Below are 27,955 nucleotides of genomic sequence, written 5' to 3'. Positions count from 1 at the left end.
ATCTTTTCTTCAATCTGGAGGCCAAATCTATATACATTACAGTAGATCTGGTTTCATCAGCAGTTGCAAGAAGCAGCCCAATTTTAAATTCCCTTCAAAGTCATAGAATATCTGCAGTGGAGAAGGAGGCCATTCGGCCCATCGAGTCTGCACCGATCCTCTGAAACAGCAGCATACCTATGCCCACTGCCCCCTCCCCCTAAACTGCTATCGGCCAATTTAGCTTGGCCAATCCACCTAACCTGCACATCTTTGGACTGTGGGAGGAAACCTGTGGCGCGACACGGTGACACAGTGGTTAGCACTGTTGCTTCACAGCACCAGGGACCCGTGTTCGATTCCCGGTTTGGGTCACTGTCTGTGGAGAGTCTGCACGTTCTTCCCGTGTCGGTGTGGGTTTGCTCCGGGTGCTCTGGTTTCCTCCCACAAGTCCCGAAAGACGTGCTTTTTCTGTGAATTGGACACTCTGAATTCTCCCTCCGTGACCCGAACAGGTGCTGGAGTGTGGCGACTAGGGGCTTTTCACAGTAACTTCATTGCAGCGTTAATATAAGCCTACATGTGACACTAATAAAGATCATTATTATTATAAAATTTATTATTAAAACCCGAGCACCTGGAGGAAACCCATGCAGACACAGTGAGAAAGTGCAGACACAGTGAGAAAGTGCAAACTCCACACAGACAGTCACCCCAGGCTGGAATCGAATCGGGTTCCTGGCGCTATGAGGGAGCAGTGCTAGCCACTGTGCCGCCACATTGCAATCAACAAAAACATTCAATTTGCCTTCCTGATCACTTCCTATATCTGCAAAGTAACTTTGTGATTCTTGTGTCAGGATACCCAGATCTTTCTGTACCTCACATTGCTGCAATCTCTCTCAATTTAAATAATAAGCTGCTTTTCTATTCCTATTGTCTCAGTGGAGAAGTTCACACCTCACATTATACTGGGTCACCGGGCTGATTCCTGTGATGAAGGTGTTCTGTTAGAGGGATGGCTGGGCCTGTATTCATTGGAGTTTAGAAGAATGAGAGGTGATCTTATTAAAAATATAAGATTCGGAGGTATTGACAGATGAAGAGAGGATGTTTCCCCTCATGGGGGATTCAAGAGGGAGTGGGCAGATTGTCAGATTAAATGGTCCCCCATTGATGATGAGAAATGTCTTCCCTCAGAGGGTGGTTAGTCTTTGCAATTCTCTTCCCCAGAGAGCAGTGGAGTCTGCATCACAAAATATATTCAAGGCTCAGTTAAGAGTTTTGATCGGAAAGGGAGTTGAGGATTATGGGTGACACGCAGGATAGTGGAGTTAACGGAACAATCAGATGAACCATGACCTTATTGAATGGAAGAGCAGGCTTGATGGGCCGAATGGGCTGCTCCTATTTTCTGTGTTATGGTCTCTGTGTCGAGGTCAGGAAGCGATGTGTATTGATCAACATGAATTAGCACATTGAGGAGAATTGGGAGGTATAGATAAGTGAGAATGGAGAGAGAGTGTGGGAGACAGAGCTTTTGGGGAATGAGAGATAAAGAATGTTCCAGTAAACCTAGAATTGTCTGTTCTGAATTTAGAACATAGAACGATACAGCGCAGTACAGGCCCTTCGGCCCACAATGTTGCACCGACATGGGAAGTCAAAAAACAAAAGCCATCTAACCTACACTATGCCATTATCATCCATATGTTTATCCAATAAACTTTTAAATGCCCTCAATGTTGGCGAGTTCACTACTGTTGCAGGTAGGGCATTCCACGGCCTCACCACTCTTTGCGTAAAGAACCTACCTCTGACCTCTGTCCTATATCTATTACCCCTCAGTTTAAGGCTATGTCCCCTCATGCTAGCCATTTCCATCCGCGGGAGAAGGCTCTCACTGTCCACCCTATCTAACCCCCTGATCATTTTGTATGCCTCTATTAAGTCTCCTCTTAACCTTCTTCTATCTAACGAAAACAACCTCAAGTCCATCAGCCTTTCCTCATACGATTTTCCCTCCATACCAGGCAACATCCTGGTAAATCTCCTCTGCACCCGCTCTAAAGCTTCCACGTCCTTCCTATAATGCGGTGACCAGAACTGTACACAATACTCCAAATGCGGCCGTACTAGAGTTTTGTACAGCTGCAACATGACCTCATGACTCCGGAACTCAATCCCTCTACCAATAAAGGCCAACACTCCATAGGCCTTCTTCACAACCCTATCAACCTGGGTGGCAACTTTCAGGGATCTATGTACATGGACACCTAGATCCCTCTGCTCATTCACACGTCCAAGAACTTCACCATTAGCCAAATATTCCGCATTCCTGTTATTCCTTCCAAAGTGAATCACCTCACACTTCTCTACATTAAACTCCATTTGCCACCTCTCAGCCCAGCTCTGCAGCTTATCTATGTCCCTCTGTAACCTGCTACATCCTTCCGCACTGTCGACAACACCACCAACTTTAGTGTCGTCTGCAAATTTACTCATCCACCCTTCTGCGCCCTCCTCTAGGTCATTGATAAAAATGACAAACAGCAACGGCCCCAGAACAGATCCTTGTGGTACGCCACTTGTAACTGAACTCCATTCTGAACATTTCCCATCAACCACCACCCTCTGTCTTCTTTCAGCTATCCAATTTCTGATCCACATCTCTAAATCACCCTCAATCCCCAGCCTCCGTATTTTCTGCAATAGCCTACCGTGGGGAACCTTATCAAACGCTTTGCTGAAATTCATATACACCACATCAACTGCTCTACCCTCGTCTACCTGTTCAGTCACCTTCTCAAAGAACTCGATAAGGTTTGTGAGGCATGACCTACCCTTCACAAAGCCATGCTGACTATCCCTAATCATATTCCTATCTAGATGATTATAAATCTTGTCACTTACAATCCCCTCCAAGACTTTACCCACTACAGACGTGAGGCTCACCGGTCTATAGTTGCCGGGGTTGTCTCTACTCCGCTTCTTGAACAAAGGGACCACATTTGCTATCCTCCAGTCCTCTGGCACTATTCCTGTAGCCAATGATGACATAAAAATCAAAGCCAAAGGCCCAGCAATCTCTTCCCTGGCTTCCCAGAGAATCCTAGGATAAATCCCATCAGGCCCCGGGGACTTATATATCTTCAGCCTGCCCAGAATTGCCAACACCTCTTCCCTACGTACCTCAATGCCATCTATTCTAATAGCCTGGGTCTCAGCATTCTCCTCCACAACATTATCTTTTTCCTGAGTGAATACTGACGAAAAATATTCGTTTAGTATCTCACCTATCTTTTCAGACTCCACACACAACTTCCCATCCCTGTCCTTGACTGGCCCTACTCTTACCCTAGTCATTCTTTTATTCCTGACATACCTATAGAAAGCTTTTGGGTTTTCCTTGATCCTACCTGCCAAATACTTCTCATGTCCCCTCCTTGCTCGTCTTAGCTCTCTCTTTCGATCCTTCCTCGCTACCTTGTAACTATCAAGCGCCCCAACTGAAACTTCACTCCTCATCTTCACATAGGCCTCCTTCTTCCTCTTAACAAGAGATTCCACTTCTTTGGTAAACCACGGTTCCCTCGGTCGACGCCTTCCTCCCTGCCTGACTGGTACGTACTTATCAAGAACACGCAGTAGCTGTTCCTTAAACCAGCTCCACATATCCAGTGTGCCCAACAGTTGCAGCCTACTTCTCCAACCTATTCCCCCCCCCAAGTCATGTCTAATGGCATCATAATTCCGCTTCCCCCAGCTATAACTCTTGCCCTGCGGGGTATACTTATCCCTTTCCATCACTAACGTAAACGTCACCGAATTGTGGTCACTGTCCCCAAAGTGCTCACCTACCTCCAAATCTAACACCTGGCCTGGTTCATTACCCAAAACCAAATCCAATGTGGCCTCTCCTCTTGTTGGCCTGTCAACGTATTGTGTCAGGAAACCCTCCTGCACACATTGTACAAAAAACGACCCATCTAATGTACTCGAACTATATATTTTCCAGTCAATATTTGGAAAGTCAAAGTCTCCCATAATAACTACCGTTACTTTCGCTCTTATCCAGGATCATCTTCGCCATCCTTTCCTCTACATCCCGAGAACTATTTGGAGGCCTATAGAAAACTCCCTACAGGGTGACCTCTCCTTTCCTGTTTCTAGCCGCAGCCCATACTACCTCGGAAGAAGAGTCCCCATCTAGCATCCTCTCCGCCACCGTAATACTGTTTTTGACTAGCACGCCACACCTCCCCCTCTTTTGCCTCCTTCTCTGAGCTTACTAAAGCACCTAAACCCCGGAACCTGCAACAACTATTCCTATCCCTGCTCTATCCATGTCTCCGAAATGGCCACAACATCGAAGTCCCAGGTACCAACCCATGCTGCCAGTTCCCCTACCTTATTTCATATACTCCTGGCATTGAAGTAGACACACTTCAAACCACCTACCTGAACACTGTTTCTGTATTTACAGTGATGTCATTTGTAAACTCCTTTTACAGAATATTAGAAGGGGATGATTTGGAGCCAGAAATATCGGAACAAACGTCACAGCAAGATCTGACACTCGATTCATTTGGAAGTGAGAACCATCGGCCATTTTAACATCAGTGTGACTGGAAAAGCACCGAGACCCACACAACACACACCCGTGTGAGAGTGTTCCAGTGAACTGACTGTGGAAACATCAGTGCGAGTGGAAAAACACCGAGACCCACACAACACACACCCGAGTGAGAGTGTTCCAGTGAACTGACTGTGGAAAGAGCTTTAACCAGTTACACAGGCTGAAAAATATAACACCATTCACAAAGGGGAGAAACCGTACACGTGCTCTGTGTGTGGACGAGGCTTCAACTGATTGTCCAACCTGGAGAGACACAAGGACACCGGCACCATGGAGAAACCGTGGAAATGTGGGCACTGTGGGAAGAGATTCAGAACCCTGTCTGAGCTGGAAACACATCGAAACAGTCACACAGGAGAGAGGCCGTTCATCTGCTCCAAGTGTGGGAATGGATTTGCTCAGTCAGCCACCCTGCTGACGCACCAGCAGAGAGAGGCTGTTCATCTGTTCTCAATGTGGGAAGGGATTCACTAATTCATCCACTCTGCTGAGACACCAGCGAGTTCACACTGGGGAGAGACCATTCATTTGCTGTGACTGTGGGAAGGGATTTAAAGATTCCTCCACCTTGCTGACACACCGGCGAGTTCACACTGGGGAGAAACCGTTCATCTGCTCAGAATGTGAGAAGGGATTCAGTGATTTCTCTGTCCTGCTCACACACCGGCAGATTCACAGCGGAGAGAGACCGTTCAGCTGCTGTGTGTGTGGGAAGAGATTCACTCAGTCTTCGAATCTGCAGAAACACCAGCGAGTTCACTCTGGACTGAAGCCTTTCACCTGCTCGGAGTGTGGGAAGCGATTCCGTGATTCATCCCACCTGCTGGCACACCAGAGAGTTCACACTGGGGAGAGGCCGTTCGCCTGCTCCATGTGTGAGAAGAGATTCACTCAATCTTCGAATTCTCTGAAGCACCAGCGAGTTCACTCTGGGCAGAAGCCGTTCAGCTGCTCCGAGTGTGAGAGGGGATTCATTGATTCCTCCCACCTGCTGAGACACCAGCGAGTTCACAAGTGATCACAGGTGCTGGATTCTGCTTCTTTTGCTGTTGTTAATAATAATCTTTACTAGTGTCACAAGTAGGCTTACGTTCACACTTCAATGAAATTACTGTGAAAAGCCCCTAGTCGCCACACCCCGGCACCTGTTTGGGTACACACAGGAAGAATTCAGGATGTCCAATTCACCTAACAAGCATGTCTTTCGGGACTTGTGGGAGGAAACCGGAAGAAACCCACGTAGACACGGGGAGAACGTGGAAACTCTCCAGACAGTGACCCAAGCTGGTAATCGAATCCGGGTCCCTGGCGCTGTGAAGCAACGTGCTAACCACTGTGCTGCCGTGCCGCCCATCACATCAATCACATCCAGGACTGAACTAGGTTCACTCTGACAGTTGGTGAAGTGGACAAGGGTCTATTTCTGCTGGACTGGCCGGTCTTACAACTTTGCTTCCAGTAGCTGATGTTCTTTCAGCCTGGGAGTGCACGTTTCCACTAAAACGATCTGAAAAAGCAGAAGTAGTAAATTAATTTTAACCTGGATAGTAAATGTTGTTTTTCCAACCACTAGAGGCGTCTTGTCTTACATCCTCATTCCGAGTGTTGGCAATCTGATCAATCTTTCTCCACTGATTTCTCCACTACTCTCACTGCCTGTCCCATCGAGAGGTCAGTCCACATTCTGATATTATCCACCCAGGACATTTTGGGCCTTCCTTGTACACGGTTTCCTGGTGACTGGAGGCCGGTGTCCAGTGGCGCACCACAGGAATCTGTGATGGGTTTGTCATGGATATAAATGACGTAGGTGACTATGTGGTGGGGGGTTTAGGATCAGTACGTTTGGATGACACAAAGATTAGCCGGGTGGTTAACAGTGAGGTTGAGTGTGTTGGGTTATAGGAAGATATAGATGGGATGGTAAAAATTGGCAGATGGAATTTAACCTGGTAAAGTGTGGAATACACATTGGAAGGAGTAATATGACAAGGAAGTATTCCGTGAATGGCCTGACACTGGGAAGTTCCGAGAAACAAAGAGACTTTGACGTGTTTCTTTAGAGATCACTGAAGGCCGAAGGGCAGGTTAACAGGTTGGTGATAATGGCATATGGGACACTTGCTTTTATCAGTCGAGGCGTAGATTACAAAAGCAGAGAGGTCATGTTGGAGTTGTATAGAACTTTGGTGAGGCCACAGCTGGAGTACTGTGAGCAATTCTGGTCGCCACATTATAGGAAGAATGTGATTGCACTGGAGGTGCAGAGGTGATTCACCAGGATGTTGCCTGCGATGGAACATTTAAGTTAGGAAGAGAGGTTGGATAGGCTTGGGTCGTTTTCACTGGAGCAGAGACGATTGAGAGGCAACTTGATCAAGTGCACAAGATTATGAGGGGCATGGACAGAGTGGATAGGGAATAGCTGTTCCCCTCAGTTGAAGGGTCAGTTACGAGAGGTCACAAGTTCAAGGCGAGGGGCAGGAGGTTTAGGGTGGATTTGAGGAAAAGCTTTTTTGCCCAGAGGGTGGTGACGGTCTGGAATGCACTGCCTGGGAGGGTGGGAGAGGCGGGTTGTGGCACATCCTTTAAAAAGTACCCTGTAAATTAAAATGGGAAACTGTGTCATTTGAACCATGGAAGTCTAGAAAAACTTGAGATTTTAAAAAGTAAGGGATAAGTCCCACAAAGGGATAATAGCAGCAGCTTGTTTGAAATACAGATAGCTTCACAGGCATTAAAGAACACACCTAGGGACAACTCATCCTGTTTTTCAAGTTAAAAAGCCATTTGATCAATTTAAATTCTTAAGTTATATAAAAGGGAACAGTATTTCACACTTCCTTAGAAGTGCATTATTTTACTGAACAGTTAACAGGATCTTAGTTTAAATTGGGGGATAAATGTTAGGCATGAAACCTTGTTGTCGCCAGTTAAAAATGAAACAACTGCTTTCCAGATAAAGAAACACACAAGGTGGAATGTTTATACCATAATTTTCACATTTTTGATGTTAAAACCTTTTTAGCAAATAACCAAGCCGGATAAGGTTAGAGTTACAGGGGGCGACCTGCCGCTGACACCAGCTGACCCTTAAAAGTGCAGAGGCGAACTGCTTCGATCAACACGAGTTCTTACCCAGTATTGAGACTGAAAAAACATCACTAGAGACAGATATCAGACAAGCTGCTGACGAAGCAACAAACAAATTTAGTACCTGCCAAACAAATGCATTACACTTCCAGTGGCAGCCATGGAGGAGGAGGTCGCACATTTGATAGCTCCCGCCTGTAACGGACTTTTGGACCTTTTCCCCCTGTTTTTCTTTTGATTTTATGAGATGAATCAGTGAAGAGTGAGACAGTAAGGAGAAATCCTCCTCCGGTGTATGGAGAATTGACCAGAAGTGGCCGCGTGAGACGACAAAGTCCTATAAGGGAGACGCAAGAAGAGCTGGTGACACGGGACAGCATGGCGGAGAGCAAGGGCCGCGGGGAGACGGCACAGTGATCGACGGAGCAGCTGGTGAAGTTTTTCGAGGATTGCTTCGCCAAGCTGAAGAAGGACACGCTGAACCCGATTAAGGCTTCGATTGATCAAGTGGTTCAGAATCAGGAAACCCACGGGAGAGCGATCCAGGAGGTGGAACACAAGTTGTCCAAGCACGAGGCGTGTATAACCGTGCTGGAAAGCAAGGTGGGGATGATGAACGACTGCCAGAAAAGAATGCAGGAGAAGCTGGAGGACCTGGAGAATAGGTCCAGGAGGCTCAATCTCAGAATTGTTGGCCTTACTGAAGGCAGTGAGGGATCAGATGTGAGGGCCTATGTGACGGACATGTTGGAGAAGTTGATGGGGGCTGGGTCGTTCCCTCGGCCCCTGGAATAGGACAGAGCGCACAGAGCCCTCGCGAGGAAGCCCAGAGCGAACGAGCCGCTGAGGGCCATGGTGGTACGTTTTCACCGTTTCATGGAGAAGGAACACGTTTTGCGATGGGCCAAGAAAGAACGGAGCAGCAAGTGGGAGAACTGTGAGTTGCGCATCTATCAGAACCTGGGAGCGGATTTGGCCAAGAGGCGAGCTGAGTTCAATCGGGCAAAAACGACCCTCTTTAAGAAGGGGGTGAAGTTAGGGATGCTGTACCCTGCCAGTCTGTGGGTCACACATAAGGAACGGGACTTCTACTTTGAAACGCCAGACGAAATATGAACCTTTATGAAAGAAATTAAGCTGGAGGCGAATTAAAAGACACTTAAGCCTTGGAGAAGAACTGTGGCAGCGATTTGTGGTGCTGGATTGTATAAATTTAAGTATCTCTATGTGAAATAATGGGCTGTGTGGATGGTTAAAGGTTATCTGTCTTGTCGGGACCTTGTTAGAGGGGGGATGGGCTTTGAATTTAGTTCTGCTTTTTGGGTGACAATTTTTCTACAGTGACCGTTTCTTCACTGTTTTTTCTGTTGTTTGTTTACTGGGGGATGTGATGCTTTTAAAATGTTTATTCATGTGAGGGGAGGAGAGAGAGAGAGGAGAGTACAATAGGGAGACCGATTGCTTGGTGCCAGGGGCAGGAGCTATCGAGTCAGCATGGGTCAGCTGACTCTTAGAAGTGCAGTGGGGGGTGAGCAGGTGTTAAGCAGGAGCTTGACTTGGAGCATTGGGTTTCTAGTGTTGTTGCTAGAGGGGAGGTGCTTTACTAACGGGGAGGAACTGTTACTAGGGGATAAATGGGAGGTCGGGAACGCGACAGCCCGAGTGGGGACTTGAACTTGAGGAAGTAGAGGGCGCGAGCTCGAGGCTAGCCTAAAAAGGGTGATGGCTAGGGGGTGTGCGGGGGGAGGGGGGGGGGATGCTGGAGGGGGGGGGGAAGGAGGTTGGAAGTCCCCCGTCCAGGCTGATCACATGGAACGTGAGAGGACTGAATGGGCCGGTCAAGAGGGCTCGCGTGTTTGCGCATTTGAGGGAACTGAAGGCGGACGTGGCAATGCTACAAGGAACACACTTAAAGTTACAGACCAGACGAGATTGAGGAAGGGGTGGGTTAGCCAAGTGTTCCTCTGAGGACTGGACTCAAAGACCAGGGGGGTAGCGATCTTGATCAGCAAACGAGTGGCATTCAAGGCAGGAAGAATCGTGTCAGACAAGGGGGGTAGGTACATAATGGTGAGTGGGAAGCTGGAGGGGGTGCGAGTGGTACTTGTGAACATATATGCTCCGAATGGGACAACGTGGAATTTATGAGGCGGGTGTTAGGTAAGATCCCAGATTTAGAGTCACATAACCTGATCATGGGATCAGTCATTGATCCGGAATTGGACCGGTCAAAATCCAGGACAGGGAGGAGGCCGGCTGCGGCAAAGGAATTGAAGGGTTTTATGGAACAAATGGGGGGAGTAGACCCATGGAGGTTTGGACGGCCGAGGACGAAGGAGTTTTCCTTTTTTTCACATGGCCACAAGGTATACTCTCGAATCGACTTTTTTGTTCTGAGCAGGGCGCTAATACCGAAGGATATTGAGTATTCGGCAATTGCAGTGTCGGATCATGCCCCGTACTGGGTGGATCTACGGGTTAGTGTGGAGAGAGGGCAACGCCCGCTGTGGAGACTGGATGTGGGGCTGCTAGCGGACGAAGCGATCTGTGGGTGGGTTAACAAGTCCATCCAGAACTACCTGGAAACAAATGATAAGGGGGAGGTCTCTGCAGTGTGTCGATAGGGAGAATAGTGGAGCTGCTTCGGGTGTTTGGGTCTTTCTCGGGGTACAAACTAAATCTAGACAAGAGTGAGTATTTTGTGGTGTCTCGGCCGGGGGTGGGGGCAGGGGTGGAGGGGCTGCCATTCCATAGAGCAGGGACTCACTTTTGAAACCTGGGGGTGCAGGTTGCCCGGGAGTGGGGGGGGGGGGGGGGGCTTCCGCAGGTACAACATTTCTAGTTTGGTGGGGAGAGCTGATCTGGCAAGGTGGGATGGTCTCCCTCTGTCACTGGCGGGTCGGGTACAGGCGGTTAAAATGAACTTGATGCCGCGATTTCTGTTTATTTTCCAATGCCTGCCGATTTTCCTACCAAAGGCTTTTTTCAGAGAGATTGAGGGAAGGATTACTCCGTTCATATGTGGAGGGAAGGTGTCCACAGTGAGAACGGTGCTGCTACAGAGGGGAAGGCAAGCAGTGGGTTTGGGTCTTCCAAACCTGATGGACTAATACTGGGCAGCGAATGTGGAGATGGTGCGGAGCTGGGTCAGAGGGGTTGATTCCCAGTGGGTCAGAATGGAGAGAATTTGTGCAGGGGGACGGGATTGAAAGCAATAGCAACAGCGCCGCTCCCGATGGCCCTGGGGAAATACTCAGGGAGTCCGGTAATAATAGCTTCATTGGGAATTTGGAGGCAGTTTCGCCAACACTTCGGGTTAGGGGCAGGGTCAAGGGAGATGCAGATTCAGGGGAACCTGAGATTTGAGCCAGGGAAGTGGGATGGAAATTTTCGGAAATGGGAGGAGAAGGGGATTAAGACACTAAAAGATTTGTTTCTTCGGGGTCGGTTTGCAGGATTGAAGGAGCTGGAAGCGAAGTATGGGAAATGTTTAGATACATGCAGGTTCGAGAGTTTGCCAGAAAGGAGCTAGAGTTTCCCGGTGGAGCCGGCCTCCACATTGCTGGAGGAGGTGCTGACGACAGGGGGACTGGAGAAGGGGGTAGTGTCGGCGGTTTGCGGAGCTATTTTGGAAGAGGAGACGGTGAGAATATGGCTCCAGCTATAGAATGTCAAACAGAGTTTTTAGTCTGAAGCTAGAATAGAGCTTGATGGGGAATGAAATGATCAATCGAACACCAAGTTACTTCAACAAATGTACGTTTATTCACGGCCGGGACTTCACCACTGTATTTCAAAGAGTGTCTACAGTCGCAAGCCAAAATTAATACAGCAGACAGTTATTTATATATAATTAAATGACCATGTTTCCTTCCTAAGGACAGCCCCCTTCGAGGAGGCCTGAGAATTACAGCATTCTGTGGCCTCCTCTCAGGGGGCTGTCCTTAGGAAGGAAACATTGTCATTTAATTATATATAAATAACTGTCTGCTGTATTAATTTTGACTTGCTACTGTAGACACTCTTTGAAATACAGTGGTGAAGTCCCAGCCGTGAATAAACGTACGTTTGCTGAAGTAACTTGTTGTTCGATTGATCATTTCATCTGGACTGAAGGGAAACGAAAATTCACATTTGGTAGCAGAGGATGGTTCTCACGGAGCCTTGCCAGGAGCAGACAGTGTAACTGACTGATCGTGTCCGGAGGCGAAGTAGTGATCGGGCCCCCAAATGTGAGTACCCTTGTTACCACTTTGGTTTTACCTCCGCTGTACCGAGCACGATCTGGTCCTAACGTCTGTTTCTGGAGAGACTCTTACAAGATCAGGTCAGTCCGGCAAACCCGTTACAGTCCGGATTAGAGGCCCGGGAAAGGTTGGAGTCCCGTAAGAGGTTAGAGTCCTCTTCGAATCCCTGGGTTGGAGTCCCGTAAGAGGTTAGAGGCCTCTTCGAATCCCTGGGTAGGAGTCCCATAAGAGGTTAGAGTCCTCTTCGAATCCCTGGGTTGGAGTCCCGCAAGAGGTTAGAGTCCTCTTCGAATTCTGGGGTTGGAAACCCGTGCGCGAGGGTAGGAGACCCTCGGCCCAAAAGAGATACGTCGGGAATGATGATCCTTCTGGTTGCTTGATACCTTCACGATAAAAGGTTGCCCTTAAAACAAGTGATTGTCTCAAACAGTGTCTTGACTTGTTCGACACTCCGGGTTGACTATTGGCTACAGCGGAGAACGGATAACTCCGTCCAAATTATAGTACTTCCCATCAGGTGCGGATGACGCCTTAAACTCCACAATAAACAGGGTTTCACCGTTGCGTGCCCTGTCGGAACACTCAAACAATTTCTTAAGTCTGTTAGTTCTGTCTTTAATTCTCTGAGTCTGTTTGTCTGTTTGGTCTGTCCTTAATTGTCTGTCCTTAATTGTCTTTTTTTTCTCCCCCCTTTTTTTCTTTCCTTTTTTTTTCTCCCCCTCCCCCTCACGTCTCCCCCTCCCCCTCACATCTCCCCCTCCCCCTCACGTCTTGTCCTTAATTGTCTGTTAGTCTGTCTGTCTTGTTCTGACTTTGATTCTCTGAGTCTGTCAGTCTGTTTAGTCAGTCTGTTTTTGTAGTGATATAGTGTTTTTGACTTTGAGTTTGAGTTTAGCTGAAGATTAGCTCTCTCTCTCTTTTCATGTTTCATTTCCAGACTTTGACCTTCTAAAAGCTACTTTCGATCAATTGCCTAAGCCTCCTGATTGGGTAACGGGGCAGGATAACCCCGTTTAAATTCTTGATTGAATAAGCGATTTAGGATCACTATCAAAATTAAGTAGGTAACCACAAGGATCATCCGAGGATAGGAGACAATGGGTAATACTCTGGATAGCACCTCTGATAGTGGATGTGCGCTTCAGACTCTTTGCGAACAGTATCCGGAACATTCTAAGCAGCTGCGGCAGTTGTCGGGGGAATTGCATAAGATTTTGGGAAAGGGGAAATGGCCCCTGGAAGGATCAAAAGGTTTGCCTACGGTTATGGAGGCACAGCAGATTATTTGGCAACATAACCGTAGCTCCACGGCAAAGAAAATGATTGAGTTATGGCGGGAGTACTGCCAGAAATTTAAAAATACATCTTTATTGGCTAGTTGGCAGGCTAACGCTTTAAAATTGGGTATTGAATTAACAGAAGGGGGAATTGTTAAGACTGCGGACGTTTTGAGAAAGGAATGTGCCCACCAGAGAAAAAGACCTAAGTCTGTAAAACCCCCAATTTCTAAATCAGGACCGTACGGTCAAATGGCCGGCCTTGCCTTGACCGAGGGAGACGATGAGGATGACCCTGAAAATTGGCAATATAGGGGACGACTGACCGTTACACCGCCACTATGACCGCCTCCACCTTACATTCAAGCCCTTTATCCACCGCTCCCAACACCCCTACCACCACCTGCGCCGTCGCAAGGAGGTCCGGCGACTCGCACTCGTTCTAAAATCCGTGCTAATTAATTCCCACAGATGAATCAAGAGTTAGTCCCGGGAAAAGAGGGGGCACTGGAGGTGGATTTCCCTGATTACCCAGACGATTATCAGCCACGGTGCCAGTTCCCCGTCCGGCAAGTTCCCAATATAGCATACAACCCTGCCAACCCCCGGGGCCCAACAACCAGGCATTTCAAAATAATTATTATAATTAATAAATTAATCAAATTTGATACTACTGATTCAGTATTAATAAATTATACAATATGTTAATAATAGTCAAACAGTTGATTGATCAGTAACATTTCAATAATGGTATTTCAGCTCAAATTCATCGATTGGGGGTACTGTTGGGTTAGTTTGAATCATTCTAATAGTTGGTCCCCTGCGTTTAGCGAATAGTTTTTTTTAATGCACTTAGCACATTGGTATGTTATGTAAATGATGAATACAGCTCCACAGGAGAATAGGATTATTCTTATTGTGGACATTCCAGTGTGTCCAAGCCACCCACAAATTTTATCCCAGAGAGAGATAAATTGGGGTGGATCAAGTTTTTTGATTTCTTTTTGGATATGTAATGCCAAATCTTTAACTTCTTTAGAGTTATTGGGAATGAAAGTGCAACCTTCTGCACTTTGACACCACTGGAAAGGATCAAAGCAAAGTGGGAGGAAGAGTTGGGAGACTACGGTGTTATGTATTAGGGGTAATACGGTACACCACGTGTCGACAGGCTATTGGTAGAGGGATGCCAGGTCCTGATTGGATCTGCCACCTACTGGACTCCACCCAGAAATGCCGGTATAAGAACCCAGCTTTTCCCTCCATTTCCCTCAGCAGTTCCATTCTGTAACCACGCTGCTGGGGATAAAGTTCTGCTTAATAAAGCCTTCAATTGACATTACCTCAACCTGCCTCGTGTCATATTGACGGTGCTACAGAGACGATATGGAGGAGGGGTTCTGGTGTGAGGTGCCCCGGAGAGTGAATGCCTCCATCTCGTGCGCGAGGTTGGGACTGATATAGCTGAAGGTGATATACAGAGCACACCTCACGAGGGTGAGGATGAGCCGATTCTTTGAAGGAGTAGAAGATGTGTGTGAACGTTGGGTTGGGGGGGGGGGGGGGGGGGGGCGCTAATCATGTTCATATGTTTTGGTCCTGTCCAAAGCTGGAGGATTACTGGAAGGAGGTTTTTGGGATAATTTCTAAAGTGGTGCACGTGAAACTGGACCCGAGTCTCCGGGGGGCCATATTTGGGGTGTCGGACCGGCCATGGTTGGAAACGGGTGCGGAGGCAGATATCGTAGCCTTCGCCCCGCTGATCGCCCGAAGATGGATCCTGATGGGTTGGAGAGCAACCTCTCCACCCTGTGCCCTGGCGTGGTGGGGGGATCTGTTGGAATTCTTGACTCTTGAGAAGGTTAAGTTTGAACTGAGAGGAAGGATGGAGGGGTTCTACAATTCATGGGCATTATTCATTATGCACTTTCAAGAACTGGATAACATTGAACAGTAGTTGGGGTGGGTGGGAGGATTGGGGGGAGGGGGGCTGTGTGGGATAATGGCGACAATGGGTGATCCCTAATTCCTTTTTGTCATTTGTTTGTGTGAACATGCGGGCTTTGGTGGTTTGGGGTTTGGTGGGAGGATGGGATTGTTGTTATTGATATAGGGATTGACATATTTGTTACTGATTATTGTTTATTGTTGGTGGGTGTAAGTTTGGGAGAAAATGTAAAAAAGAATAAAATGTTTTTTTATTTATTAAAACAGTGCCAGTTACTGTGAAAAGCCCCTAGTTGCCACATTCTGGTGCCTGTTTGGGTACACAGAGGGAGAATTCAGAATGTCCATATTACCTAATAGCACGTTTCGGGATATGTGGGAGGAAACTGGAGCACCCAGAGGAAAACCCTTGAACACTGGAGAATGAGCTCGAATTGGGACAGAGATAAGCATGAGTGAGCATCGTAAACTGCTATTCTATCGGGGTGTTCTGGGTCTTAGAGTTTTAACCCTGCAGTTAATTGTCAGGGATGCAGTATAATAAACTCTGAACAAAGCAAATGTGTGTGTGAGAAGCATCTGAAGCACCAGGAACCTGCTGAACCAGCAGAGCTGAATGTCTCTCAGTGCAGCCACAGTAATGTACTTCTTCCAGCTTCCAAGTCCACCTGAGAACCAACTACAAGAAGCTTCAGAGACTCATGAGAATTATGTTTCTAAAAACCCTTCACTCCAACCAAAGGACCAGCTCAACAAGAAGACAACAGACCTGCAGCAATATAAAGATTGTAGTCTACATTCCATTTTCATCATTACAGCTTCAACTTGATCTGTACCTAATTTCTGTTATGTGTCAGTGAATGTGAAAGAGACGAGAGACTGAGATGTTCAAACATCCAGGGAAATAGTGTGATAATAAATAACCTTCTATCCGTTAAAAATCACCAGTCAGCCTGCTGCTGAAATGTATTTTAAAGAAAGAAATATCACGCTGAGGGTAAGAAAATATCACAAACATCCTGATCATGGAGTGGAAAGGACCACGAATTATAATCAACCCCCTTCAGGTAGCTATATAGAGGCTGCAGCCTCTCACACTGAATGTAAACGTGACCCACAGACACCTCCAGGCCACAAACATCAGCTTCAACTGGGCGTGGATGAAACGTTTTAAAAACCTGTTGGAACGGTACGTCTACCGGGCACTAGGACCCCGCTGGGAACAGAAACTTTCAGGCCCCGCCCACTAGCTGTAGCATCACCAAGACGCTAGCGCATGCGCTCTGTTTCCCCAAGATGGCGGCTGTGAACCAGGGCCTGGTCCCGGGAGAGAGCTGACAGGCGGTGAAGTGACCTGAGGATCACCACACCTCAGGTAAGGGGCCAGGTTGGGAAGGCGGTGCCTTCAGGAATAACTGGGAAGGTGATGTTTGGTCAGTTGCTGCAGTCTGTGTAGTGAAGGTGCTGTCACAGTGGTGTGAGGTGAGGAAGTACAGGATTATCACCCAGCAATGATCAATTAAGGGGAATGTAAATCCAGCTCAGGCTGCTTTCAGATTGGAAAGGGAGCTAAGGTGTGTCCTTGGAGCTGGTGAATATTGGGGCTTTGGCAGTTTCTCTATAAATTCATTCCCTCCCTCCCTCTACCACCTCTATCTTCAGAGACATAGAGTTTTACAGCACGGAAAGGGGCCCTTCGGCCCATTCATAATAATCTTTATTATTGTCATAAGTAGGCTTACATTATAATAATCTGTCTTATTAGTGTCATAAGTAGGCTTACATAAACGCTGCAGTGAAGTTACTATAAAAATCGACTTGTCGACAGACTGCGGCGCCTGTTCGAGTACACAGAGGGAGAATTCAGAATGTCCAATTCACCTAACAAGCACATCTTTCGGGACTTGTGGGAGGAAGCACCCAGAGGAAACCCACACAGACACGCGGAGAGCGTGCAGACTCTACACAGACAGTGATCCAAGCTCGGAATCATAGATTATCATAGAATTTACAGTGCAGAAGGAGGCCATTCGGCCCATCAAATCTGCACTGGCTCTGGGAAAGAGCACCCTACCCAAGGTCAACATGTCCACCCTATCCCCATAACCCAGTAACCCCACCCAACACTAAGGGTAATTTTGGACACTAAGGGCAATTTATCATGGCCAATCCACCTAACCTGCACTGTGGGAGGAACCCGGAGGAAACCCACGCACACACGAGGAGGATGTGCAAACTCCGCACAGACAGTGACCCAAGCCGGAATCGAACCTGGGACCCTGGAGCTGTGAAGCAATTGTGCTATCCACAATGCTACTGTGCTGCCCATAAGATTATTAGATTACTAGCTCTGGATGAATTGTGTCCCAGGATGCTGTGGGAGGCGAGGGAGGAGATTGCTGGGGCTCTGACCCAAAGTTTTAATCCCTCTCTGGCCACGGGGATGTTGCCAGGGGACTTGAGAACAACTAATGTGGTCCTATTGTTTAAGAAAGAGTGTAATGTGGTGCAGTCAATAGCACTGGGACTGTGGCGCTGAAGACCCAGGTTCGAATCCCGGCTCTGGGTCACTGTCTGTGCAGAGTTTGCACATTCGCCCCATGTCTGTGTGGGTTTCACCCCCACAACCCAAAGATGTGCAGGTTAGGTGGGTTGGCCATGCTAAATTGCCCCTTAATTGGAAAAAAATAATAATTGGGTAGTCTTAATTTAAAAAAAAAAGAAAGGTTGTAGAGATAAGCCAGGGAACTGCAGACTAGTGAGTCTCATGTCAGTGGCAGGGAAGCTGTTGGAGAAAATTCTGATGCACTCTTATCTCCACTTGGAGAGGTTTGATCAGGAATAGTCAGCATGACACTGTCGGAGGGAGGCCATGCCTAACATATTTGATTGAATTTTTTGAGCATGTGACCAGGTGTGTCGGGCAGTGCAGTTGATGTAGTTTACATGGATTTCAATAAAGCAGTTGACAAGATCCCACATGGGGGACTTGCGAATGACTCAAAGATTGGCCGGGTGGTTAACAGTGAGGTTGAGTGTCTTGGGTAACAGGAAGATAGAGACGGGATGGTCAAATGGGCAGAAAAGTGGCAAAATGGATTTAGAAGGAGTACAGAAGGAGGCCATTCGGCCCATCAGGTCTGCACCGGCTCTTGGAAAGAGCACCCTACCCAGGCCCACATCTCTACCCTATCCCCATAACCCAGTAACCCCACCCAACACTAAGGGCAATTTTGGACACTGAGGGCAATTTAGCATGGCCTATCCACCTAACCTGCACATCTTTGGATTGTGGGAGAAAACCGGAACACCCGAAGGAAACCCACGCACACACTGGGAGAACGTGCAGACTCCGCACAGACAGTGACCCAAGCTGGGAATCGAACCTGAGACTCTCGCACTGTGAAGCAATTGTGCTAACCACTATGCTACCGTGCTGCCCCTATTTGAAACCTAAACAGTGAGGTGACACACTTTGGAAGGGGTAATGTGACCAGGAAGTATTCAATAAACAGTGTGACACTGGGAAGTTCTGAGCACCAAAGGGACCTTGGCGTGTTTGTCCAGAGATCTCTGAACGTGGAAGGGCAGGTTAATAGGGTGGTGAAAAAGGCATATGGGACATTACTGTGAGCATTTCTGCTCACCACGTTATAGGAAGGATGTGATTGGAGACAGTGCAGAGGAGGTTGCATGGGATGGAACATTTAAGTTATGAAGAGAGGTTGGATAGAACAAACAAAGAGCACAGAAACGTTCAGCACAGGAACAGGCTATTCGGCCTTCCCAAGGATGCACCGACCATGCTGCCCATCTAACCTAAAACCTTCTACTCTTCCGGGGTCCATATCCCTCTATTCCTAACCTATTCATGTATTTGTCAAGACGTCCCTTAAATGTCACTATCGTACCTGCTTCCACCAGCACCTCTGGCAAGTGAGTTCCAGGCATCCACTACCCTCTGTGTAAAAACAACTTCCCTCATGCATCTCCTCTGAACTTTGCCCCTCACACCTTAAACCTGTGTCTCCCAGGAATTGACTCTTCCACCCTGGAAAAATGTTTCTGGCTACCTTCTCTGTCCATGCTCCTCATAATTTTGTAGACTTCTTTCAGGTCGCGCCTCAATCTCCGTCATTCCAGTAAGAACAAACCAAGTTTCTCCGACCTATCCTTGTAGCTAATGCGCTCCATACCAGGCAACATCCTGGTAAATCTTTTCTGTATCCTCTCCAAAGCCTCCACATCTTTCTGGTTGTGTGGCGACCATAATTGAACACTATATTCCAAGTGTGGCCTAATAAAAGTTCTATAAATCTGCAACATGACTAGTCAATTTTGAAACTCAATTCCCCGGCCAATGAAGGCAAGCATGCCGTATGTCTTCTTGACTACCTTCTCCACCTGCGATGCCACTTTCAGTGACCTGTGGACCTGTACACCTAGATCCCTCTGCCTGTCAATACTCTTAAGGGTTCTGCCATTTAGTGTATATTTCCCCCCTGTATTAGATCTTCCAAAATGCATTACCTTACATTTGGCTCCATCTGCCATCTCTCTGCCCAAGTCTCCAACTGATCTATATCCTTCAGAATCCTCTGACAGTCCACATTGCTATCCGCAATTCCACCAACTTTGTGTCATCTGCAAACTTACTAATCAAACCAATTACGTTTTCCTCCAAATCATTTATATATACTACAAAAAGCACAGGTCCCAGCACTGATCCCTACTGAACACCACTAGTCATAGCCATCCATTCAGAAAAGCCCCCTTCTGCTGCTACCCTCTGTCTTCTATGACCGAGCCAATGCTATACCTATCTTATCAGCTCTTCTCAAATCCTGTGTGACTTCACCTTCTGTACTGCCAAGGGGCTTACTACCTTCATCAATCATCTCTGTCACTTCCTCGAAAAACCCGATCAAGTTCGTGAGACACGACCTCCCCTTCACAAACCATGCTGCCTCTCGCTAATACGTCCACTTGCTTTGAAATGGGCGCAAATCCTGTCTTGAAGAATCCTCTCCAATAATTTCCCTACCACTGATGTAAAGTTCATCAGCTTGTAGTTTCCTGGATTATCCTGTATTTTCTTTTCAATTTTCTGAGTTATCCTATAGGCTTGGGTTTTTTCCATTGGAGCCGAGAAGACTGGGGGAGGGGAGGGGGGGGGGGGGCTGATTGAGGTGTACAAGATTATTGGGGTGTACAAGATTATTAGGAGCTTGGACAGGATGGATAGGGAGCAGCTGTTCCCCTCAGTTGAAGGTGTCACGAGGGGATGCAAGCTCATGGTGAGGGGCAGGTGGTTTAAAGGGTCTTGAGGAAAAACCTTTTTACCCAGAGGATGGTGACATTTGGAACGCACTGCCTGGGAGGGTGGTAGAGGTGGGTTATAAAGTACCTGGGTTAACACTTGGCAGGTCATAACATTCAAGGCTATGGGCCAAGTGCTGGCAAATGGAATCAGGTCGGTCAGGTGTTTTGCGAGTGTCGGTGCAGACTCAATGGGCGGAAGGGCCTCTTCACTGTTGCTGATGATACAAAGTTAGATGGCATGGACAGCCTAGATGATGGCATCAAATTGCAAGGAGATATTGACAGACTCGGTGAATGGGCAAACTTGTGGCAAATGGAATTCCATGTAATCGAGTGTGAGGTTATCTGTTTTGAACCAAAAAAGAATAGAACAGAGGACTTTCTGAATGGAAATAGGTTAAGTACAGTGGATGGCAAAGAGTCTGGAGGGTTCAGGTGCATAGATCCCTAAACTGCCAGGAACAAGTGCAGAAAATAATCAAAAAGGCGAATGGAATGCTGGCATTTACATAGAATCAGAGAATATACAGAGCAGAAGTTCGGTGCAACATCGTGGGCCGAAGGGCCTGTACTGCGCTGTATTGTTCTATGTTCTAAGGAGGCCATTCGGACCATCGAGTCTGCACCGGCCCTTGGAAAGAGCACCCTGTCTAAGCCCACACCTCCATCCTATCCCCACCTAACCTTTTGGATACTAGGGTAATTTAGCATGGCCAATCCAGCTAACCTGCCCATCTTTGGACAGTGGGAGGAAACCGGAGCACCCGGAGGAAACCCATGCAGACACGGGGAGAAAGACACAAGAGAGTCACCCGAGGCCGGAATTGAACCTGGGACCCTGGAGTTGTGAGGCAGCAGTGCTAACCACTGTTCAACCATGCCGCCCATCTGGAGGATTGGAATACAAAGACACAGAGGTCCTGCTGCAGCTATACAAGACCCCACTTGGGCACCACACCTTAGGAAGGATATTTTGGCCTTGGAGAGAGTGCAACACAGGTTTACTAAGATGATATGCCAAGACACATGGAATGCAGGGGTTAAATTTTGAGGAGAGATTACACAAATTAGGCCTGTTTTTGCTAGAATTTAGAAGATTAAGGTGTGATCTGATTGAAGTATTTAAGATATTAACAGGGAAAGACAGGGGCGATGAAGATAAACTATTTACATTGGTTGGAGATTCTAAAACTAGGATCATTGTCTAAAAATCAGGGCTCGACCGTTCAGGAGAGATGTTGGGAAGAACTTCTTCACACACAGGGTGGGAGAGGTTTGGAACTCTCTCCCACAAACAGCAGGTGAAGCTGGATCAGTTGTTAAGTTTAAATCTGAGGTAGAGTTTTGTTAAGCAAAGATATTCAGGGATATGGAGTTAGGTCACAGACCAGCCATGATCTCACTAAATGGCAGGACAGACTCGAGGGGCTGAATGGCCTACTCCTGTCCCTATGTGTATTTCTGTGATTCTGAAATTCAGACAACACCATGATGGGGAAAGAGTCCGGATTAGAACCTGAGTTAGTCCGAGCTGCAAACCATCCCTCCAGATCCTGGCTCTTCATGGATTTAATGAAGGTCAAGGCAATAGTTGGATTATTGAACGACTTGACGGAGTTGTTGGATCCCATTTTTCGGGTTGCAGGATAAAGCCTGACGGAATTCACTCCCCACAGGCTTGAGCTATCTTTGAACTTCATCGAAGCCTCGACGCTTCGTTTGTGTTGCTGCCGAAAAGTCCTGGAAGAAGTAAATCCTCACTCCTTCCTGGGGCCAGGTGCCACCTCGCCGTTCCCTCTCCAGGACATTCTCTCAAGTTGTGGAAGTGAATGATTACAGGCCTGGGATGAAAACTATCCCTCGGCCTCAAAGACCGATGCTCCCTTTCTAATTTGAAACGCCCAGGCTTCACATCCAGCTTGAGAAAACGTGGCAGTCGGTCCTCGAAGAACCTAACGGGAGCCTTACCCTCCACACTAAATGGACAGAAAAAAACATCATTTATGGGCAGCACGGTAGCACAGTGGTTAGCACTGTTGCTTCACAGCTCCAGGGTCCCAGGTTCGATTCTCAGCTTGGATCACTGTCTATGCGGAGTCTGCACATTCTCCCCGTGTCAGTGTGGGTTTCCTCCGAATGCTCCGGTTTCCTCCCGCAGTCCAAAGATGTGCAGGTTAGGTGGATTGGCCACGATAAATTGCCCTCAGTGTCCAAATAAAAGGTTAGGTGGGGTTACTGGGTTACGGGGATGGGGGGGGGGGGGGGGGGGGGGGGGGAGGTATGGGCCTGACTGGGGTGTTGTTTCTAAGGCGCAGACTCGATGGGCCGATTGGCCTCCTTCCGCACTCTAAATTCTATGATGACCATCTGACAGGCCGACGACTCAGATGTTCTTTCTCCGACCCTCGGTCCTCCAGGACCTCCGCCAGCCACTCGGCTGGTTTTCAAAGGATTGAATTCTTGCCTCCGTCAAGGAGGCATCTTGCTGAATGTTCAGGATTCTCTCCTCCGGATCATCGAACCTCTCCATGGCGTTTTGCAGGTGGTCCTCATGAGCTCACAGATATTGAGTCAGCACACTCCGCCCCTGGTCAGTAACACGGATAATGTCGACAGTTATAATTTTCGCCGCCTCCCAGAGCCCCGGAGAGCGCGGGGTCGAGAGACCTCCTGAGGGTCAGGCCGCCATGTTGAAAAGGCAGCTCCATTCCCGCTGAATCCACCTGCGCTGTTTTATTAATGATTTCTTCACTTTTTCCAGCACAATCCTACCAATCCGAACCCTGAAGTCTTCCAGGGACACGATAACAAATAATGAATTCAAGGATTAGGCAGATGGGTGCCGGTCAATCAGGATAAGCGACAGATTATAATTTAGTGGCACCAGAACCTGCGGAAAAGCAGCTACTCCCGCACCTGTATCGCATGCCTGACACCTCCCCACCCCCAGACAGATTTCTGATTGATGAGGATGTCGAGCGTTATCGGGAACTGGCAGGTAAATGGACAGAAAGCTGAGATGAAAAATGAAAATGAAAATCGCTTATTGTCACGAGTAGGCTTCAATGACGTTACTGTGAAAAGCCCCTAGTCGCCACATTCCGGCGCCTGTTCGGGGAGGCTGGCACGGGAATCAAACCGTGCTGCTGGCCTGCCTTGGTCTGCTTTAAAAGCCAGTGATTTAGCCCAGTGTGCTAAACCAGCCCCTTTACTCGACGATGTGGTGAAGATTTGGAATTCTCTACCCCCAAGGATTCTGGAGCTTCAGTCATCCAAGTATTTTCAAGACACAGATTGATAGGTTTCTGGATATTGTAGACGTCGAAGGATATGGGGGATAGTGTCGGAAAACGGTGCTGAGGTAGATCGGCCAATGATCCCATTGAATGGTTCAGGTTCGATGGGCCGAATGGCCAACTGCAGCTCATAACTGTTGTGATCTCCTGGACAGGAAGCTGTGAGCTTGGATTTGTCAATCAGCCTGAATCAACACCTTCAGGAGAATAGGGAGGGTCAATATGAAATACAGCAGAGTGAGAATAGAGGGAGTGTGTGGGATGGAGATTTACAGCTTTCGGGGAATAAGAGAGAGGAAAAAATGTGACATGGAAACTAGAATTGTCTGTTATGCGTTTCAATCCTGTACTGACAGTGATGAATTTTGTAAATTGTTTTTACAGGATATTAGACGAGGAGGAATTACAGACAGAAATCTCAAATGTCACGTCTCGATCTGACAGTTACTCCCTTCCTTGGAACCTGGATATCATCGGCCTTTGAATCTAGGAAAAATGTTTCCCTGAACTGTCAGCTAAATATTTCAACCATCAGTGTGACTGGAAAAGCACCGAGACCCACACAACACACACCCGAGTGAGAGTGTTCCAGTGAACTGACTGTGGAAACATCAGTGTGACTGGAAAAGCACCGAGACCCACACAACACACACCCGAGTGAGAGTGTTCCAGTGAACTGATTGTGGAAAGAGCTTTAACCAGTTACACAGCCTGAAAAACATCACAATATTCAGAGCGGGGAGGAACCGTACCTGTGTTGTGGACGAGGCTTCCACTGATTGGTCAGCCTGGAGAGACGTGAGGAGACCCAAAACATGGAGAAACCTGGAAATGTGGGGACTGTGGGAAGGGATACAGATTCCCATCTGAGCTGGAGGTTCATCGACGCAATCACACTGGGGAGAGGCCGTTCACTTGTTCAAAGTGTGGGAAGGGATTTACTCAGTTATCTCACTTGCGGACACACCAGCGAGTTCACACTGGGGAGAGACCGTCCACCTGCTCTCAGTGTGGGAAAGGATTTGCACATTTATCCACCCTGCAGAAGCACCAGCGAGTTCACACTGGGGAGAGGCCATTCACCTGCTCTCAGTGTGGGAAAGGATTTACTCAGTTATCCACCCTGGAGACACACCAGAGAGTTCACACTGGGGAGAGGCCATTCACCTGCTCTCAGTGTGGGAAAGGATTTACTCAGTTATCCACCCTGCGGACACACCAGCGAGTTCACACTGGTGAGAGGCCATTCAACTGCTCTCAGTGTGGGAAAGGATTTGCACATTTATCCACCATGCAGAAACACCAGCGAGTTCACACTGGGGAGAGGCCGTCCACCTCTCAATGTGAGATGTAATTGCATGTTTAATCACACCTGCAGTGACACCAACAATTTCACAATCGATTCCAGAGGTTAGATTCGGCTGTTATTGTTTCTGCTCTACATCCAGGACTGCATTTTGTTCATTCTGACAGGTGGTCAGTGGGGGTGGTCGGAGGGTGATAGAAACCAACTATTTTCTAACATACCTGATAGGTAAAAGAAGGCTATTTAGTATAAATATTAAGCCCCAGTTTTAATACCCATTTTAAATTAAGGATTTCAGCACTCATAATCTCAGGTCATCTCAAAACACACAGCTTCAACTAGCTTCAACAGAGACACAAAACAGCCTGACTTATGCATAATTTCATTGTCGATTAAAACAGCACTTTTACTGAGCTGAGAGGAGAAAGCCATTGTTCAAACAAATACATGTTCAAGACAGTGTGGCATTAAAACACAAGCTGTACCAGTTATCACTCCATGGACAGGGCAGGCACCATAGCAACATTAAGACGCTATTGTCCGCAATGTGGATAATAACGAAGTCAGCAGAAGTCCAGTTTGAACTGGACTTGATAATAACCACAGAATCGCATTCCATAACATACACAAATATTCAGACATGAAACATTTAGAATGAATGTTGCACATTGAGGATTGACAGCTAACCGTCAAATCAAATACATTTGATTTTAATGCAAACCAATTAGAACGACATAGAGGTGTAGATAGATGGCTAAAGACTGATATGATTTCCTATAACCGTGATGGTCCGTGCGGCCATCTTTATTCATGAATCATCAATGCTTTGATCTAAACTATTCGTTGTCTCTATTTTTCATACTTTCACCTTTCCACTCTAACTCTTGAAGTAAATGCAAACTGGTTTGCCGTAAGCAAGAAACCATTTCTGTATTATTTTGAAAGTTAAATTCTGTCCAAGTTGCTTCTCTTTATAAGTCCTTTTGCTAGCCAAACTTATCAGAGAATAAGATTTAAGTGACTCCTAATTGTCATCAAATAGAGGCAAAAGATTCTTGTTTGCATCCGAGAGGTTTTAACTCAAATTTCTACTGAGTTTTAGTGTTGCAAGCTCCTCACTAAATCTGCATAGTAGATCTCTACAGAGGGTTTCTTTCTGCTGGACTGGCCGGTCTCACCACTTTGCCTGCAATGGGCTGTTGATCTTTGAGCCTTGTTGCTAATACCTGGCTTCAAATTGCACAAAGGATCATATAGTGAAAGGATGTCTGGAGGTTTGAAGATATTTAGTTTCCATTTCTGTTTCAAACCCCCCAAAGCATGCCACGTTGCCATGGAGATGGGCCCTGGTGGTTACATGGTTCCTTTTAAGTTATCTGGATGTCCCTCACAAGGAAAGTATCACGGTGTGAGGGGCAAGTTGTCTGAGGTGGACTGGGAAACTGATTGGTACAGGGAATACCTCATGTTTAAGGAATTATTACATATTTATCAGAGGTTCGTTTAGCTCAGTTGGCAGGATGACTGGTTTGTGATGCAGAGCAAGGCCAACAGTGAGGATTCAACTCCCATACTGGCTGAGTTTATTCATGAAGGCCCCGCCTTCTCAACCAGGCCCCTCGCCTGAGGTGTGCTGACCCTCGGGTTAAATCACCACCAGTCAGCTCTCTCTCTGTCAAAGGGGAGCAGCCTATGGTCCTCTGGGATTTTTGTGACTTTTATTTTGCATATATACAACAAATATAGATTCCTTTTAAGGAACAAAAATCCAACAGGAAAAGTGATGCAACCTCAGCTAACAAGAAAAGTTAAAAGATTCCATTAGATCGATTGGAATTCAGCAAAGGAGAACCAAGAAACTGATGAGAGCAAACTGGGGAGAAACATAAAAACCGATTGGAAAAGCTTTTACAGGAATGTGAAAAGGAAAAGATTAGCAACAACCAATGTGGGTCCATTCCAGGCAGAGACAGGAGAGTTTAGAATGGGGAATGAGGAAATGGCAGAGAAACTAAACAATGTGTGTCTGTCTTCACAGAGGAAGATACAGAAATTGTCCCCAAAACACCAGAGAACCAAGGGATTGGCAGAGATTAGTATTGGTGAAAAAGTAGCACTGAAGAAATTAATGGGATTGAAAGTGAATAAATCCCCAAAAGCTGATGATCTACATCCCAGAGTGTTGAACGAGGTGGCTGTAGAGATCTCTATTCCTCATTCTAAATTCTCCTGACTCTATCTGTAATGGACAAACATTTGTCTGAGCCAAAAGTTTCCTTTTTACGTAGTTACCGAAGATTTAACAGGTCTATTTTTATGTATTTTGCCAGTTCACATTCTATTCTATTCTCCCTTTTTTTCCTCGGTGTCTTGGTCGAAGAACGGAAGTAAATCCTCGGGAATGAATCATCATTTTGGACAGGTTCTGAGACAATTAAGTTTTGACTTCCAGGACAGAGTAACTATAATCGTGGAGTGTGATTTTAGATTGTGCAAAAGGGCAAAGTTCTGTTTTATAGTTTAATGTGTAGATTTCCGAGTTAAAGTAGCTTCTAGTTTGTTTGTTGTATTAAAAGTCATAAAACTTGAAGTCTCGTCGTGTGATCCTTTAATTTGTTGACTGGGAATTTGACTTTTTATAAGAAGTTGCTGACCTTTATGGAGATCCTAATCCACAAGTTTTGTCTTCCTATTTGAGCCTCGGGCACCTTTCTGTCTCTATTGCTCATCACTGACAGCCAGGTGATGGAGCTGAGGGCTGAATTTAGCTGAGAATAACGGGGCCTGCACCCCAGTTGGGGAACTGCCATGGGCATCGCTAATAGAGACAGGAAGGTGCTGGAGGACTG

The 27,955-nt window shown here is 47.0% G+C and overlaps 2 protein-coding genes across 6 annotated transcripts in view; both read left to right on the top strand.

Annotated features, from left to right (window-relative positions):
* The window catches only part of LOC140421716 (uncharacterized), a 29,868-nt gene extending 24,743 nt beyond the window's left edge, over positions 1–5,125 (top strand). The window contains exon 4 of the mRNA XM_072506578.1: positions 4,494–5,125. Coding sequence (XP_072362679.1) covers positions 4,494–4,596 — 103 coding nt within the window. The 3' untranslated portion in view covers positions 4,597–5,125. The remainder of the gene's footprint in view (positions 1–4,493) is intronic.
* The window catches only part of LOC140421682 (leucine-rich repeat and immunoglobulin-like domain-containing nogo receptor-interacting protein 1), a 216,193-nt gene extending 188,497 nt beyond the window's left edge, over positions 1–27,696 (top strand). Inside the window, exons 1-2 of one of the 5 annotated variants that reach the window (XR_011946995.1) lie at positions 16,467–16,557; positions 24,185–27,696. The gene's annotated coding sequence lies outside the window, so the exon portion shown is untranslated. Of the gene's footprint in view, positions 1–16,466; positions 16,665–23,327; positions 23,503–24,184 lie in introns of those variants that run through there. The other 4 variants (XR_011946997.1, XR_011946996.1, XR_011946998.1 and 1 more) reach the window with 4 other exon arrangements.
* The last annotated feature ends 259 nt before the right edge of the window (positions 27,697–27,955 follow it).

Source organism: Scyliorhinus torazame, chromosome 5 (assembly GCF_047496885.1).
Source record: "Scyliorhinus torazame isolate Kashiwa2021f chromosome 5, sScyTor2.1, whole genome shotgun sequence".
NCBI lineage: Eukaryota > Metazoa > Chordata > Chondrichthyes > Carcharhiniformes > Scyliorhinidae > Scyliorhinus > Scyliorhinus torazame.
Note: the sequence above shows the minus strand (reverse complement) of the source record. Positions and strands in the feature narration are given on the sequence as shown.